This window comes from Triturus cristatus, chromosome 5_1 (assembly GCF_964204655.1).
Source record: "Triturus cristatus chromosome 5_1, aTriCri1.1, whole genome shotgun sequence".
NCBI classification, from domain to species: domain Eukaryota; kingdom Metazoa; phylum Chordata; class Amphibia; order Caudata; family Salamandridae; genus Triturus; species Triturus cristatus.
In genome coordinates this window covers 293,102,375-293,120,180 of record NC_140587.1, presented here as the reverse complement: position 1 = coordinate 293,120,180, position 17,806 = coordinate 293,102,375, and the positions used below count along the sequence as shown (strand labels likewise).

Below are 17,806 nucleotides of genomic sequence, written 5' to 3'. Positions count from 1 at the left end.
ATAGTATAGGGGTAAAAATGACTATTCTAACTCCAGGGGGTGCAACAGTAGGGTAAGTGTTGGATAGTATAGGGGTAAAAATGACTATTCTAACTCCAGGGGGTGCAACAGTAGGGTAAGTGTTGGATAGTATAGGGGTAAAAATTACTATTCTAACTCCAGGGGGTGCAACAGTAGGGTAAGTGTTGGATAGTATAGGGGTAAAAATTACTATTCTAACTCCAGGGGGTGCAACAGTAGGGTAAGTGTTGGATAGTATAGGGGTAAAAATTACTATTCTAACTCCAGGGGGTGCAACAGTAGGGTAAGTGTTGGATAGTATAGGGGTAAAAATTACTATTCTAACTCCAGGGGGTGCAACAGTAGGGTAAGTGTTGGATAGTATAGGGGTAAAAATTACTATTCTAACTCCAGGGGGTGCAACAGTAGGGTAAGTGTTGGATAGTGTAAGTGTTGGATAGTATAGGGGTAAAAATTACTATTCTAACTCCAGGGGGTGCAACAGTAGGGTAAGTGTTGGATAGTGTAGTGTAATATTATGCGTTGTAATGGTATGCGTTGTAAAGGTAGTATGCGTTGTAATGGAATGCGTTGTAAAGGTAGTTTTTAAAAATGCGTTGTAGTGTCATGCTATGTAATGGAATGCGTTGTAATGGATTTTGCGCTGTAAAAAATGCGTTGTAAGTGTAGTGCGTTGTAAAAGTTGCGTTGTAAAGGTTGTTCCCCGAGCCCGATCCTGGCATGCATCTTCGAGATAGGGACGTTATACTGCAAATGTCCTGCAGTGCGCCATCGGTGCATTATGAGAATAGTACAATCACATTTTTTTCAGATTTCACAATCAAAGTTCAAAAACAGAGACAAAGCTTTATGGAAGTCAAAAAAGCTCTAAGAGATAGACAAATGAAATATGCTATGCTCTTCCTGGCTAAGCTGCGAGTGGAGGCGGAGGGGAAGGTAAAGTTCTTCTCAAGCCCGGAGGAAACGTGGGAGTGGCTGGATAGATGGCGGCGAGTAGGAGGCTTCCACAAAAGCACGAAAGGAGACAAGCGACCAAGGAAAACACAAAATAACTTTGAGTCCTCAGGAGAGGCCCAGACCCCAACAGGTAGGATCCGAACGCAGAAGCACTGGCCCAAACGACAACGCCTTGAACTCTACCCGCTTAACTCTGGAGACCAAAAGCTACTGGTAAACCATCAAGAGACATAATCACTCATAGTGATATGAAGCGGTACTCCATGGAGAAATCGACTGTGGTTCGGATGGAAATTTGGACAGCTCCCGTATTGTTGGTATCATGCACAATATTTTTCTTTTTTATACTGATGAGGGGTGGGGAGGCAGCCGGGACACAGTCTCCAGAGTTTGAGTTGAGTAGGGACTATAGGAGCTCGGCAGAGTTGGAGAGGCGGGTAGTTTGGAGCAAGGCAGGGAGGGGCGTGGAGTTGTCCTTAGTTGAAAGGAATAGTTATTTAGTTTTCGTGGTAGGTAATGTCAATGATAGGAAAGAATGGCAGCCGTGTTTTCTGATCAACACACCCCATGAAGCAGAGCCGCAGGCAAGATATTCCACACAGTCACGAAACGTCAATGAGGTATCGTCTCCAAGATCACCCCACAAACACACCTTACGCTGGGGGTGGGAGGAGAGTCGCACCTTTTATTGCCGGGTCATGAATGACATGCCAATTAACCCCAGACTGCGGCTGCTTTCATGGAACGTTATTGGCCTGGGAGACATACTGAAAAGGGAGTTAGTTGTACAATACATAAAACAACATCTGCCAGACGTGGCCTTCTTACAGGAAACACACTTAGTGGGCAACTCCTGCATAGCCTTAGACAGGTGGAGCTATAGGCTGGTGGCGCACTCTGGCTTCACCTCTGGATCAAGGGGAGTGGGAATTCTTTTGAGGAAACAATTTCCCTTTATGGTCGAACGTTCCTAGGTGGATGAGCAGGTTCGATTCACAGCAATTACTGGTGAGTGGGAGAGGAAAACAGTAAGGAATATGCTACTTACCAGTATGCATTTGTTCTTGGCATGTAAAGCTGCAGATCTACACACTATGCATAGATCGCCATCTGGTGTTGGGCCCCGGATGTTGCAGTTGTTCTTCTCTTGGAAAGTCTTTGGAAGTCGCGAGGTATGCGACTCCTCCTTTGGATCATATTGCGCATGGGCTTCGGCTCCATCCTCAGATTGTTTTTCGCCAATGGGGAAATGATGAAGCTTTGTAAGAAAGAGGAAAGATGCCCATGTGTGCTGTATCTAAATAAGATCAAACTGGAACAGATAAAGGTAGCCGGGGAGGCGGGTGGGCGTGTGTAGATCTGCGGCTCTACATGCCAAGAACAGATGCATACTGGTAAGTAGCATATTCGGTTCGAGGCATATGAGCTGCAGATTACACACTGTGTAGAAATTAAATAGCAGTACTCGCTCCTAGCGGCGACCACCAGTATCTGTTGCAGTTGTTTGAAAAAATGTTTTGAGGACAGCCTGGCCCACACTAGCTTGTTGCTTAGTTTGCACATCTACACAATAGTGTTTAGTGAAAGTGTGCGGTGTAGACCATGTAGCTGCTCTGCTGATATCATCTAAGAGGATGTTCCCTAAAAATGCCATGGAAGCCCCTATCTTACGTGTAGAGTGGGCTTTAGGGGGAACAGATAGCGTTTGTTTTGCTTTGTGGTAGCAAATCTGTATGCATTTAACAATCCACCTAGCTATCCCAGATTTGGAGATCGGGTTGCCTTTGTGTGGTGGTGAGAAAGACACGGATAGTTGTTTGGTCTTCCGAAAAGGTTGTGTTCTCTCGATGTAGTAGAGTAAAGCTCTTTTGACATCTAGGGTGTGTAGAGCTCTTTCTGCAATGGTTTGTGGCTGCGAGAAGAATACGGGCAGTTGCACAGATTGATTGAGGTGAAAGGGAGAAATGACTTTAGGAAGGAATTTTGGATTAGTGCGGAGAACAACCTTATTATGATGCACTTGCAGAAAGGGTTCCTGAATTGTGAGTGCTTGTATCTCACTGACCCTTCTGAGCGAAGTAATGGCTACAAGGAAAGCAGTTTTCCATGTTAAAAATTGAAGCTCACATTTATGTAGAGGTTCAAATGGAGGCCCCATTAGTCTTGTGAGAACTATGTTTAGGTTCCACACAGGTGAGGGTGGCACTCTGGGAGGAATTATTCTCTTAAGGATTTCCATGAAGGCTTTTATGGCAGGTACTCTGAAGAGTGATAGATGCTGTCTATGTTGTAGATACGCTGCTATGGCAGCAAGGTGTAGTCTAATAGACGTGTAGGCTAGGTTGCATCTTTGTAGGTGTAGTAAGTAGCCTAAGATGTGTTAGATAGACACATCTAAGGGATTGACTTTATTGTTGTGATAATAGATCACAAAACGTTTCTACTTGGCTGCATAGCAAGCTCTAGTGGTAGGTCGTCTAGCTTCTTTAATGACGTTCATACAGTCAGGGGGAAGATTAAGGTAACCACATTTTAGGATTTCAGAAGCCAGATCGCAAGGTTGAGCTGAGCTGGGTCCGGGTGTCTGATCTCTCCATGGTTCTGGGTTAAGAGGTGTGGAAAGAGGTGTAACTTTTGGTGCGGAACTATGGAGAGTTCCAGCAATGTGGTGTACCACGGTTGTCTGGCCCAAGTCGGAGCAACTAGGATGAGAGTTAGGGAATGTTGCTGTAGTTTGCGCACCACTAATGGAATGAGTGGGAGAGGCGGAAAAGCGTACGGAAATCTGCCTGACCAGTTCATCCATATCGCATTGCCTTTGGACAACAGGTGTGGATATCTGGCGGCGAAGCTTGGGCATTTGGTGTTTTCGTGGGTGGCGAAGAGGTCTATCTGTGGTTGCCCCCACATTTGAAAGGATGGTTGAAGAACTTGTGGATGAAGTTCCCACTCGTGGATTTGTTGTGTTTGACGGCTCAACAGATCTGCAATGTATTTTGGACTCCTGGGACATGTTGGGCTAGGAGAAAAATGTTTTGAGGTATGGCCCACCTCCATATGCTCTGTGCTAGCTGAGAGAGCTGCAGAGAGTGTGTGCCGCCCTGTTTTTGGATGTAGTACATGGCTGTCATGCTGGCTGTGCGGACTAAGACAGCCTTGCCTGAGACGTGTGTTTGAAAGGCTTTTAGGGCTACGAATATGGCCATTAACTCGACATGGTTGATGTTGAGGTGTCCAGCTGCCCTGCATGGTGTGATGTAGTAGGTGAGCTCCCCAGCCGGAGAGCGATGCGTCCGCAGTTAGAACTATTTGAGGAACCGGCTCTAGGAACGGTCGCCCTTTCGAATGGTTTTTGGTGGTTCACCACTGCAGAGAGCGATGGGCACGACCGTATACCAACACCAGATCTGATAATTGACCCTGAGCCTGGTTCCATTGGCATGCTAAGCACTCTTGGAGAGGACGCATCTGGAGTCTTGCAAGAGGTACTATGAATATGCAAGAAGCCATCATCCCTATAAGTTGCATAAACACTCGGGCTGGAAGAGAGTGTTGTGGTTGAAATATGGCGCGAAGAGCCTGTATGCTTGCTATCCTGGCGGGACTGGGGTAGGCTAACACTCTTGAGGTGTTTATGGTGGCACCGAGGTATTGTTGTATGTGGGACGGATGCAGATGGGACTTGGCGTAGTTTACTGTGAAGCTCAGGTCGTGAAGTAGTTGGACAGTGGCGCGAGTGTGTTGTACACACTAGTTGTATGAGCTGGCTTTTATGAGCCAGTCGTCTAGGTATGGGAAGGCGTGGATGTGTTGTCTTCTCAGGTGTGCTGCCACTACCGCTAGGCACTTGGTAAACACTTGTGGTGCTGTGGTGACTCCGAATGGGAGTACTTTGAATTGGTAGTGCGGACTGTCCACTACAAATCTGAGAAACTTCCTGTGAGCGTTGTGAACGGGAATGTGGAAAGGCGTCCTTGAGGTCTATGGTGGCAAGGAAGTCATTCTGGGAGAGCAGAGGAAGTACCTGCTGGAGTGTGACCATGTGAAAGTGGTCTGAGTGTATGTATTGGTTTAGGGGTCTGAGGTCCAGAATGGGTCTTAGAGAGCCGTCCTTTTTTGGTATGAGAAAATATAGGGAGTAAACTCCCTTGTTTTGTTGGTGGGTAGGAACTGGTTCTATTGCACTTTTTTGTAGGAGGGAGATCACCTCCTGCTTTAAAAGTGACAAATGTTCCTGTGACATTGGGCGCTGTTTGGGTGGAATGGTTGGGGGGGTAGATGTTAGTTCTAGACAGTAGCCTGATTGAATTATCTATTGCACCCATCTGTCTGAGGTGATGGTAGCCCAGACAGGAAGGAAATTGTGGAGTCTGCCCCCGACTGGAGTGAAATAGTCTGGGGGGAGTGGAGGGAAGTCACTGGGTGGGGGTGGAGGCAGAGCAGGAGGTGTTAGTTTTGCCTCTGCCTTTGTTGTTGTTACCCCTCTAACTGCCTCTTTGGTAACCCCTAGTGAAGGTGGATTGGGTAGGGGCCTTGTAGGAAGTGGAGGCGCTGTCGGAGGAGTAGCCTCTGGTGGTGCTTCTAAAGGAGGAACGGCAAAAGAAGCGCCTGGGAGCTTGCGACTGCCAGGCTCCCATAGATTTTGCCATTTCTGTGTCCTTTTTCATTTTTTTGAGGGCTACGTCGACATTAGGGCCAAACAGGTGTTTCTCATCAAAGGGGTGGTTGAGGATGGAACTCTGAATCTCAGGTTTGAACCCTGAAATGCGTAGCCAGGCATGCCTACGCAGAAGGACGCTAGTATTTATTGCCCTGGAGGCGGTGTCAGCTGCATCGAGGGCACAACGGATGGAGGTATTAGTGATAGTTTTACCCTCCTGAATGAGTTTGTTGGCCCTATCTTTATATTTGTCAGGGAGGTGTTGCATTATTGACTCCAGCTCATCATAATGTGCCCTGTCATATCTGGCTAGGAGCGCTTGGGTGTTAGCAATGCGCCATATGTTGGCCGCTTGGGATGCGGTCCGCTTGCCAGAGGCGTCCAGGAGTTTAGACTCCTTATTTGGCGGTGGAGCCTCACCTGATGCCTGGGAATTGGCATGTTTCCTCGCATTGGAGACTACCAGGGAGTCTAGTGGTGCGGGGCCTCTAATGTAGGTTGGATCTGTTGGGGCGGCCTTATAGTTCTTCTCAATGCGAGGGTTGATGACCCTTGCCCTAACCGGGTCTTAAAAGACCTCTGGTGCCTGCTTAATAACCCCCTTAAGCATGGGCAGAATTGAGGTGGACCTCTGTGCAGTGTCAAATGTATCTAAGAGGAAATCCTCCTCCACGGGGAGATCAACACCGTGGTAGTGGGCAGCCCTATGGAGTAGCTGGTTAAAGCCCATTGTGTCCTCTGGGGGGGGGGGGGGTCTGGAAGGGTAAAAATCATCCTGCGGGACGTTAGGGACGTCTGGGATGTTATAGTCGTCCCATGGGTCTGGGGAGCCTGTAGGAGTAGGGTCCCCTGTTGGTTGGTGGTCCGCTCCGTCCCTTGTGTCGTAGATAATGTCATCATCATCTGGAGATGGTGTGGGAGAATGATTGGGTGGGGGAGGCGGAGGAGGAGGTATAGGAGGAGGAGGAAGAGGAGGTGTAGGAGGAGGAGGAGGAGGAGGAGGAGGAGGAGGAGGAGGAGGAGGAGGAGGAGGAGGATGAGGTGAAGGAATCCTCAAAGGGGAGGTGGCAAAGTCTCTCCTTTTTGGTGGTGGATCTGGTGCAGGCTTGTCCAGTTGTCTTTTTCTGGGACTAAGCGTCAAATGCCCAGTCTTTGGATCCTTTACGAGGGTTTTTTGGTAAGGATCGTGTCGAAACAGTGGATCTGTAGGGGACAGATCCTTCGGTGCCGATGGTGTCGGAGCCGTGGGTTTTTTAGGCGTCGATTCGGCACTGTTTCTTTGTTTGGAACCGTGGGGTTTAGAAATCTCTTTTGTCTTCCTCGGTTCCGAGGTGGGTTTCGGCTTTGAGGCTTGGGTGTTGAGGCTCTTCGGTTTCTTGCTCGGCTCCGAGGATGTTATCGGTGCCGAGGAGCCGGTGCCAGTCTTTGGTACCGAGTGCTTCGGTGTCGAGCTCGGCGCGGACGAGGAAAGGGGAGTTTTCTTTTTCGGTGCCGGTGTGGATGAGAGTTTTTCGGCACTGAGGGTAGGCTGGCTCGAGCCCGAGCTGCCTGAAGGCTTGATGGGCTTCTTAACTGGGCCCGGAAGCGAGGTATGGGAAGCAGTCTCTCGGTGTATACCTAGGCCCGAAGGTGTGACCGAAGCCTTTTTTAATGGCGTGGAGGGGGGTTTGGGGTCGGGGTCGACGTCTGTACTCACGCCTCTCTGTGCCGGAGCGATGTCCTCTACGTCGGAGTCGTCAGCTTCGGCGGCGCTGACGAGGCCTTCTTGGGTGTGCTGCTGTTCCAGAACATCGATGCCTACTTCGAAGAGGTCGTCGGGGATCTAAGTCGAAGAGTGAGCCATAGTTCTCCTTGCTCGTCGGTGCCGAATCGTCTTCTTCGATCGGAAGGAGGCACAAGCTGGACAGTCCCTTACCTCGTGTTCTGGGGAGAGGCAAAGGTTGCACACCTCATGTAGATCGGTGTGGGGAAACTTCGACCCACATCGAGGACACTTTTTAAATGGCGTCCTTTCCATCAGCCAGGACAGGAGGCCCAGGTAGGCCCGAAGGCCTTCGTCGACGACCGGAATCGAAGACTTCAATCGTGGTGAGTCGCGTCGAGTGTGGAGAACGCGATGGAGACAATACCGTCGAACGGGGAAGGATTGCGCGCTGAACGGGAAAACTGGAACGGTTCCGAACTGGAGCGCCAAGAACACATCCGAGCTCGGTGGCGAAAAAAAACAATCTGAGGATGGAGCCGAAGCCCATGGGCAATATGATCCAAAGGAGGAGTCACATACCTTGTGACTTCCAAAGACTTTCCAAGAGAAAAACAACTGCAACATCCGGGCCCAACACCAGATGGCGATCTATGCACAGTGTGTAATCTGCAGCTCATATGCCTCGAACATATTGTTTCAGTGTACATGCTACCAGCATTGTATAGCATAGCTATGCTGGACCTGAGTACATTCATACTGAATATGCCCAAGCGAGAGCTCCTGATAGGAGGTGATTTCAACATGAAACTATGTGATCTTCAAGAACATCACTCCCCCCCAAGGAATCCTTCACGCAGCCGCTCACCGCTGGCAAAATGTCTGGGGGCCTTCAGGCTCGTGGATGTCTGGCGCACCCAAAACCTGCAGATACAACATTTCACATTCTACTCAGGGGCACATAATAGTCTCTCACAGATTGATTATATTCTCACCCTGGCCGATTGTGTACATGCACCATCTGGCATGGGGAATCTCAGACCACTCCCCTTTGTGGGCCTGTTACGCTGTGGAGATGCAGAGAGCCCGTCAGACCATATCTCTATACCCATGGTGCATGAGGGTGCCACACATACGGACTGGACTGGTACAGACCACAGACTCCTATTTAGGGAAAATGAAAGTTCAGTGAACTCATCGCTGGTCTTGTGGTAAGCCTACAAACAGTGATAAGGGGTCAGGGACTCTCCCTTATGGTAGGTTACAAAAAAAGACAAAAGTGTTTTGATGGAGACACTTGAAAAAGCCATATTAGATTTGGAAACTCGGTTGACGAGCGACTGCACAGACACGACTAAACACACATTAGCTCTTAAAAAGCAGGAATATAGATACCGAGCATTGGAAGTGGCCAGAACTAAGCAGTCAGTGACACAACATAGAATTTATGAAATAGGAGATAAGGATGGGAAGCTATTGGCCTGGCTTGACAGGCGAGAGCATGCAGAAAGATGGGTCAGCGGGCTTTTCAAAGAGACGGGCGAGACTTTGAGTAGCCCGCAAGATATTGGCGAGGCATTCACGAAACACTATACCCACCTCTTCATTCTTGGAACCACGGCCACAGCGGAAGACTCGAGGGACTTCTTGGTAGACCTCCCACTCCCCATGCTCTCCCCCGAAGACTTGGCATCCCTGGAGAGTGATCCTACTGTCGAGGAAATAATTTCAGCTATTCGCAGTATTCAGTATGGAAAGGCGATGGGGCCAAATGGCTTTCCAATAGAATTTTATACAGTAACTGGCTTCCATGTGGCATCCCACCTACTCAACATGTACTTGGAGAGCAGACTGGCAGGTGAACTGCCAAGGGACCAATGCATAGCTTCAATCATAGTTATCCACAAACCAGGTAAACCAGCAGAGCACTGCACTTCACACAGATCCATCTTGCTGCTTAATGCAGAGATCAAACTACTAATAAAGCCACTAGCCTCCAGATTGATCCAGCATATCTCCAAATTAGTGCACTCAGACTAATCTGGTTTTATGCCGGGGAGAAACACAGCACTTAACCAGTGCCGACTTAATGGAGGTGATAGGCAGAAAGGCTACAATACGAGAAGGAGGGGCGGTACTCTCCCTGGATGCCTGCATGACCTTTGACACGGTCGAGTGGCCATATTTATTTGCAATCTTAGAGCGCATGGAATTTGGCCCCAAATCCCTGGACCCATGGCGCAGGTTGTAGTAAACGGGCAGACCTCAAGCGCCTTTCCTCTCGGGTGGGTAATACGGCAGGGTTGTCCCTTGTCGCTACTGCTCTTTGCCCTGGCTCTCGAGCCGCTGCCGGCTTGGATCAGAGGCAACCCACTGATACGGGGAAGGATGGGAGGGCCAAATATCCCTATGCGTAGAGGATATTTTATTGTATGTCGCCACACCACACCGCTCCATAGCTAGGCTTATGAATATCTTCACAAACTTCGGTAAATATTCCGACTATTCTATAAATTTGTCTGAGTCTATAATCTTTGTATTACATGGTCCGCCCCCAATTTTACCAGCAGAATGTGAGGCAGCAGTGGCGGAGGAGGGTTTCCGCTATCTCGGGATATTCATTACGACAGACCCAGACCTATTTTACACCCATAATCTACAGGCCCCTCTGACATGCCTCAAGAGGTTCATCCATCACTGCTGATCACTGCTGCTGTCCCTACTAGGACGCGCTGCACTTTTAAAAATGATGGCACTTCCTCAACGCTTTACAAAATACCGCATATGCAATTCAGCAATCCGACTTCCAAACTATTGATTGTGAGGTGCGGACTCTGGGATGGGAAACCCCCACAAATAGCTCTGCAGAAGCTGGTGAGGGGGTGGTATGATGGGGGAATTGCATTGCCCAACATTCAGACATATTACTGGGCAGCCCAGCTAGTGGTCATCAATCAGTGGGTGCACCGGGCACAAGATGAACTGGCCTATAGAATGGACAGACTCCTGCTGGGCGTAGGGGGCTACACACGGGTATTATACATTAACCGCAAAGGCAATAATCCCACAGGCCCCATGGCACAAACTATCAAACCCTGGAATGTGGTACACAAAAAGCAGGGATAGCATAGGAAAATAACACAAGCCATTCCATTTTGGGAGACAGAGAGACTGGGCCGGTTGTCTAAATGTCCTGGATTCGCCAAGTGGAACCTCATAGGAATCTCGAAAGTGGGAGATCTATGAACTAGGGGAGGAATAGTCCCATTACGGACCTAGAACAAGAGTATAATGTTGCTGCGACCAAAACTTTCAGATATTTGCAGGTTAGGCATGCCCTAATGGCAGTCATACCACCGGGGAGTACCCTCCACAAAGCCGCCCCGCTAGAGGACAGACTCCTTACAGATTACATGGATCACCGGGTTATTTCTCTGACATATAAAAAGATAATACATAAACCCCCTCTGATATCTCCGTGATCTCTTGCAAAGAGCTCTGGGGGAAGTGGATGAGGACTGGCAGGAAGCCCTTGGTTCCCCAAAGGAAGTGGCCATATCTACGAATGGTCCAACTCAGAATAATTCATAGATCCTATCTCCCAAGAGACACTTTGGTTAAAATGGGCAGATCAGTCACTTCAACATGTCAGAGACAGTGTGGGCAAGAAGGCATGTTCTACCATATCTTATGGGAATGTCCGAGGATCAGACCATACTGGGAAGGCGTCATACACAGTGATGCAAGTATGTGGGATGAGCCTACAGCCCGAGCCAAAACAATATCTTTTTAACAGATGGGAGGTGACGGATCTGAGTCGTAAAGAGCAAATATGGGTAACATTAGGTATAATAATAGCTAAACGAAATGTGGCTCGACAATGGGGGCAGAGGGGGACAAAACACACAACCCTTGGGGAGTGGGAAAGACATGGACTGGTCCATGACCGCCGAGTGAGAGGGCTGTCTATGAAAGTAGGGGTTGCCCTGGGAAATGGGTACAGGTCTAGGTTAAGTGGAATACCCATAGGGGAGGGATCTGCCCTAAACCCTCCATGCGTCCCAGAAGAGCAGTTAAGGGGAGGAATACTGTTAGAAATGGGATTTCTGGTTGGCTAAGGCTTGCGCCAAAGTCAGACAGAAACCACCACTCTAGTCAGGGCTGGGGAGTTACACGCCAAAGATAACCCCTGCTCACCCCCTTGGTAGCTTGGCACGAGCAGACAGGCTTATCCCTGAGGCGATGTGTAAAGCGTTTGCGCGCGCACCCAGCAACAACACCCAAGGCCCACCACAAAGGAAACTCCACACAAGGTATTCTATAAAAATAGCCTTTGTATTATACACAACACATTAGATAAAAACACACACTCTACAATGTGCCAACAGGCACGGGCAGAATTTACAAGGGATTATATATACAGGGGACAGGGCCACATGGACCACTGTCAGGAATTAGCACTTAGAACATAGCACAAATCACCAATAGTAAACGCAGAACATAACACAAAGTAACTGTAGAACACAACCAGTCTCTACTGGCGCAATAATGACCTCAGCGTCATCACACTAGCATCAGGTATAAAACCTATCCTGTATCTATCACAGGGGCATAAATCACATTATGCAATTCTCATTGGTCTAACTCATTAGACCTAACCACCTAGCTATAACTATACTAGGGGCGCACATCGCACAGGGAAGTACATTCTCCCTACCATCAACCTAAGCAGGTAAAACAACCTTCTAGGCAGAAATAACCACATTTAGAGGTATCAGACACAGGGTGCGCAAAACATGCTATACACAATACATTTCCTAGCACCCAAAAGCACATTAGCATGAATCGCAATAACACCTCAATCACATTAGAGTCCAGGACGCACCAGAACCTAAACGTAGCAGCTGCCCACTACTTGCTGGGCAGCTGGGGACAAAGCAGGGCCTAAACGCTGCAGCTGGCACTAAGTGCTGCGCAGCTGTGGTAGGCAAATAAGGCATGGGCTCTCACTAGCCCTTGGAACAATATCCACAACGTTGGAGCCACCTAGGCTCGAAAATGACATGTCCCCATGGAACGCACGGGCTCCTAAAATAATGGTGCGCAAATATAGCCAAGGGGCTTGCCCCAAAGTACTGTGGAGCGCACTGGCGCTCTCTGTGCAACTAATGCTGGGCTAGAGCCTCCCTGGCTCTCAAGGAAATGAGGGGGGCCAAACGTTGGAGCCTTCTAGGCTCTTAAAACAAACTTGCCCACGTGTTGGAGCCACCCGGCTCCGAAGTAATAATATGAGCTGGCGGTGGAGTCCCCTCTGGACTCAAAATATGGGATGCCCGCCTCGTTGGAGCCTAACTGGGCTCTAAACAAATCTATGCCCCCATGGGAGCGGCCCGCTAACAGACGGGGCCGCCCCAGAACTTTGCACTCAGTGCCTTTACAGGCATTTGAGAATGGTATCGGCTCCCTCCTCGGCGGGAGCGAAAGGCGGCCCGGACCCCCTTAGAGCCCTCACTCACCGGCTCTCTTGGACACGCCTCTCACGGCGGGGTAGGCCCCCGCCTCAACTCCTGCGGGGCCGACGATGGAGCATACAACGCTCCGCTTCCTCTGAACGCGGGGCTCTCACTTCACGAGAGCTCCGCTGAGGGGATCGACGCACCTCTCTGGGCCGGCTTCCGGGGGACTCCGTGGGCGCGGGGCTTCCTTTGGAAAGCGGAAGTCCCGCCCCACGTCAGGCAGCCCGCGACCTGACTTCCGGTTCTCCCCGGCCGCGGCGGTGAAACGCGGGGTGGGCTCCCGCTACAACATCGAACAGGCACTATGAGGGGTAGGCTCCCTCGGAATTGGAATATAAAGCAGGGTGGGCACCTGCTAACTAATAAGAAGTAATTGGCAGCATAACCAGCGGAGTGGGCTCCCGCTTCGTCTCGTATCATGGGGAATCCCTACCACGGGGGTTCCCTCCGACAGGGGCTGTAGCTCGGCGCTGCGAAGCCCACGCTCTCCCTCCGCTGGGCCAGTTTAAAAAGCAGAATACAGCGCTCAGGCGCAGGAGGACTATAGCAAAGCCCTGGGCAAAAGCAATAAAACAAAAAGAGCCAAAGGTCCCAGCAGTCCTGGAGGCATCAAGAAACTGGAGCACAGCAGCTCCCAGCAAAGGAAAAAGGTCCAGTAAGTCCATCTGGCATCCAGGGGCTGGGCAGGGCCCAGGGAGGCAAGCCTTCCCCTGGGCCCCAGCAGCAGCACGCCCCTGGTAGATTCGAGTTAGAACAAGAACATTTTGTAAGGGGACACAGCCCCTTTTTATACACCAAATCCCTTTGTTCTGGGTTCAGGGTGAGGGGGAAAACCAGTCGCAGCTGGTTGGGGAGCACCCTTGATGTGCTCAGCCCCTCACTCTATTCACTGGCAGGGCTAGGGTCGTCAGTCGCACCACAGGGGGCGGAGCCAGCAGTGTGTGGGGAAAACCCTGCCCTATTCAGGTCCAAGGTGCACTCCTCCCCAACCATCAGCATGCTAATCTCACACTCACCACTGGGGCAGACCCAACCAGACTCCTGGAGCCAGGCTCACCAGCCAGCTCCAGCCAATCACACGCCAGACGCACTGCACACAGAAGTGCCCACTTCTAGAAGTGGCACTTCCACACTAGGTACATGCACGCCGCACACATCATCGCGCAGCATTCACTCCCACGAGTCCGCACATACCAAACTCGGGCCTGCACACCCCACGCATCAGGAACTACTAGGGACACATACATTCCCCATGCATTCCTATGGGAGGGCAGGCCCATCTCACCACATGCACTCAGAGCGCGCACGCACTTTACCCTGGGACACAGGGAAAGTGCGCAGAAACCAAGAAATCACCACACCAAGTCGCCAATAAAAAGCAAAAAGTTCAGGGGTGAACCTGCCAGAAGGGCCAAGTCCAACAAATACTATGGATGATCTCGATAACAAGACAATGAGGACAAACTAAGCTTAATGTTGAACAAGACAACCTAAATTGCTATTTGGCTTAGGCAAATGCATGGCTGTTATGTTATAATGACTGTAACCTACTTGATTGCATAATCACTACAATAAAATGACAAAACAAAAAAAAATTGAAAGATTTAGGGAATATAGTTATACAGTCCGTATACATAGTAAGGACTATGGCCTCTTTGCATTTTACTAATAGGTAGGTGGATGCTTCAGGGCTGATCGCAAAGCCATGTAAAAGGCAGTAAAAGAATACTCCTGTGGTACTACATCTTGTAATTATAAATGCTAGGGTGAATCTGCCCCACTGCATCCTTTCAAAGTGTATTGGTTTCAAAGGTCATTCAGTGCAGCTGTAGAGAAAGCAATAGTTTGTATCCACCATGTTACAAATGTGGGTTAAAGAAACTGCGAGGTGAAGAGGTGGTAGTGTGAGGAGTGAGGATGGTGATCTGCAAGCAGCAAGAGAGATGTTGGATTACATTCTGTAAGATACGAGAAAAGTCCCAAACAGCTAAAGCAGCATGTATTACAATATCTCTCTGTACTGAATCTCTTGCCTTGTTCAGTGGGTTATGATTTCCGGCTGCCTCCAAATATGCTGTAATTTCATATAGAAGTGAGTTGTCCTCTTTTGGGTATGGCTGTGATGGATCCTGATAATGGGCTTGAATATCTGCTAGAATTGCTCTGCGGATGGAAAACACAAACATACTGGTGTGTTACAACATAATAAGCAACATATATATATAAAAAAACAAATGCAAAAGTAATGTAGACATCTCTTCAGAACATATTGGACATTTACAATTCTACTGTTCAATGAAGGACTACAGTCACAGGGCTGGTCATCATTACGTCATAAGCCTCTGCCAGAGAATATCATTCTGCGCTTGTTTGGGTAGGAGATTCACAGTACCTTGTGCTGATACACCTCCAAGCTCTGGCTCATTGGACTTCACAGAAGCAGCTGAGAACATTGCATGGGTTTTTGGGAGTTCACATTTTTAGTTTGTTAGTGGCTCAACGGCTGCACAGACCACAATCACCCCAAGGCATGGATTACAGTAGCAAAACAGGGTAGGGGTAAAGAAGGCAGTGGAAGGGTTGGGTGACTGCTGAGCAGGTGCATACTGCAGGTATACCAGGGCACATGGATGGCCTCAGAGTGAAAACAAAGACTACAACAGCACTCGGCACAGTACAAATAATATAAAGTAAAAGGTTAAAAAAAGAGTAAACGTTTCAAATAAAGAGATAAAAATGCACACCACTTTTAAAATGTATAACACAATCAGGGTAACTAGCACGAGAAACAGTAAAAATAGAAAATAAATAGAATGGTGTGCAAGAACCATTAATGGCGAGTCTGAAGTAATGTAAGCGGCTTTGTAATATTTGTGCTTGAAAATGTAAATCAAAGCAGTATATACAGTGCAGAAAGTAGGGCAGAACAGAAAGAACAGGGTTTCTTACCTTCAATAACGCTTTATCTGGTAGAGACTATCTAGCCACCGATTCCTTACCTTAGAATATTCCCCAGGAATCACACTGGATCAACAAAATCTTGAGTGGTACCTCAGCACGCTGATAGGTGGCATCGATCGGATTTGCGCCAGCCCGGTCAGATGTGATGTGCACGTTGTCTATATAGGAGCCAGCACAATGCACGGACATTAGTTTCTTTTCATGAATTCCTGGATCAGAAGCACGGAGCCATGCTGATGGACCAGTGTGCAGACACTATGAATCTACAGGGGCCACACTAGTTGGAAAAATGTGTTCGCAGAAGCGGGGAGGATCGGAACGTTGGTAAGGGATCTGTGGCTAGATAGAGTCTCTATCAGATAAGGGGTAACCGAAGGTAAGTCTCTTGCTTATCTAATAGAGACTTCTAGCCCTAGAATAGATACCCAAGCAATAACTCCCAAGAGGTGGGTCTGCGAACAGATTCAGACCAGGAAGTCCTGAAGGACCGAACAGGCAAAGTGCCTGTCACAATAGACCGGACTGTTAAGGAAGCACTGCTTGGTAACCTTTTACAAAGATGCCCACGTCGCAGCCTGACAGATGTGCAGGACGCACAGGGTGTTGCTTTTTGGCCAGTGCGTAGCAGATCTTAATGCAGAGTACAATCCATCTGGGGATGGTCCGTTTCTGTACACCTTTCTCTTACTTTGCTCCGGAGAACTAAATGAGGAGTTGATCATCCACCTAGTGTTCATTGGTACGATCAAATGTAGAATGGTAACACTCTTTTTGGATCCAAGAGATGGAGTATCTCCTCTTTGAAATGGTGAGGAGGAGCGAGGAAGGTCGGCAGTGTGATGGTCTGCCCGATGAGGAAGGGTGTCACCACTTTGAACAGGAACGAGGCACGTTTCAGAACCAGCTTATCTCAAAAACAGTTGGTGTATGGAGGGGGCACACAGAGTGCTTGCAGCTAGCTAACCCTCCTGGCCACTGTAATGACCACTAGAAATGCTGCTTTGATGGTCAAGAGGCACAAAGGGCTGCTATGCATAGGCTCAAAGGACAAGGACATCAAAAATGTCAAAACTATGTTGAGGTCCCATTGGGGCATGATGAAGGGTTTTGGAGGAACACTTGTCGGAGTCCTTTTAGAAAACAAGTCACAACGGGTGACTTGAACAGGGAGGTCTGATCTAGCAATCTTCAAGAAAACCAATATGGCCGAAAGATACTCTTTAAGTGTGCCCAAAGCAAAGCCTTGTAGGGCTAAATGTAGAACAAATAACACCTTGGACAAAGGTGCAGAAAAGCGATCAATATTTCTATTAATACGCCAAGACACACAAACTTGTCCCAATGACAGGCTTGGTTGAGTCTTGGTTGAGGGAAGCCTGGCTGCCAGAATGACATCACAGACTTCTGAAAGGAGTTGTAGCCGCTCAATCCCCATGCAGGAAGGCAGAGCGTACGCAGGTTCTGGTGCAGGACCCTGGCATGCTGTTGCAACAGGAGATCATCCTGAAAGGGTAGACTGATTGGAGGATCGATGTTCATGCATTCAGTATACCATACTTGGTCGTTTCTGATCTTCTTGAGAACTCTGGGCTGGAGTGGTATTGGCATAAAAGAGTACAAGACAAAAATGTGTTGGAGCGAGAACTGATACTGCGCGTTCTGATCAGTGGCAAATAGATCTAGCAAAGGTTCTACCCAGTCGCAGAAGAGACCTTGCACCTCCTCCAGGTGGAAATGCCATTTGTGATCCATGAGGCATCAATGACTGATTTTGCCCACGCTTGATCTGAGAACCCACCAGGTGTTGTATATCCAGCCATGTCCAGAGACGCAGGGCCGCTTGACACAGGGTCCATGATCACACCCTGCCCTGCTTATTTCAATACCACATGGCGGTGGTTTTGTCTCTGAACACCTGAACTAGCCTGCCCTTGATGGAAGCAAGAAATGCTTTCAATGCCTGGTGAATCACTCTCAGGTCTAGCAGGT

At 48.8% G+C, this 17,806-nt stretch overlaps 1 protein-coding gene across 1 annotated transcript in view; it reads right to left on the bottom strand.

Moving 5' to 3' along the window:
* WASHC5 (WASH complex subunit 5) overlaps positions 1-17,806 on the bottom strand; it is a 330,547-nt gene that overhangs the window by 114,594 nt on the left and 198,147 nt on the right. The window contains exon 25 of the mRNA XM_085604961.1: positions 14,890-15,019. Coding sequence (XP_085461087.1) covers positions 14,890-15,019 — 130 coding nt within the window. The remainder of the gene's footprint in view (positions 1-14,889; positions 15,020-17,806) is intronic.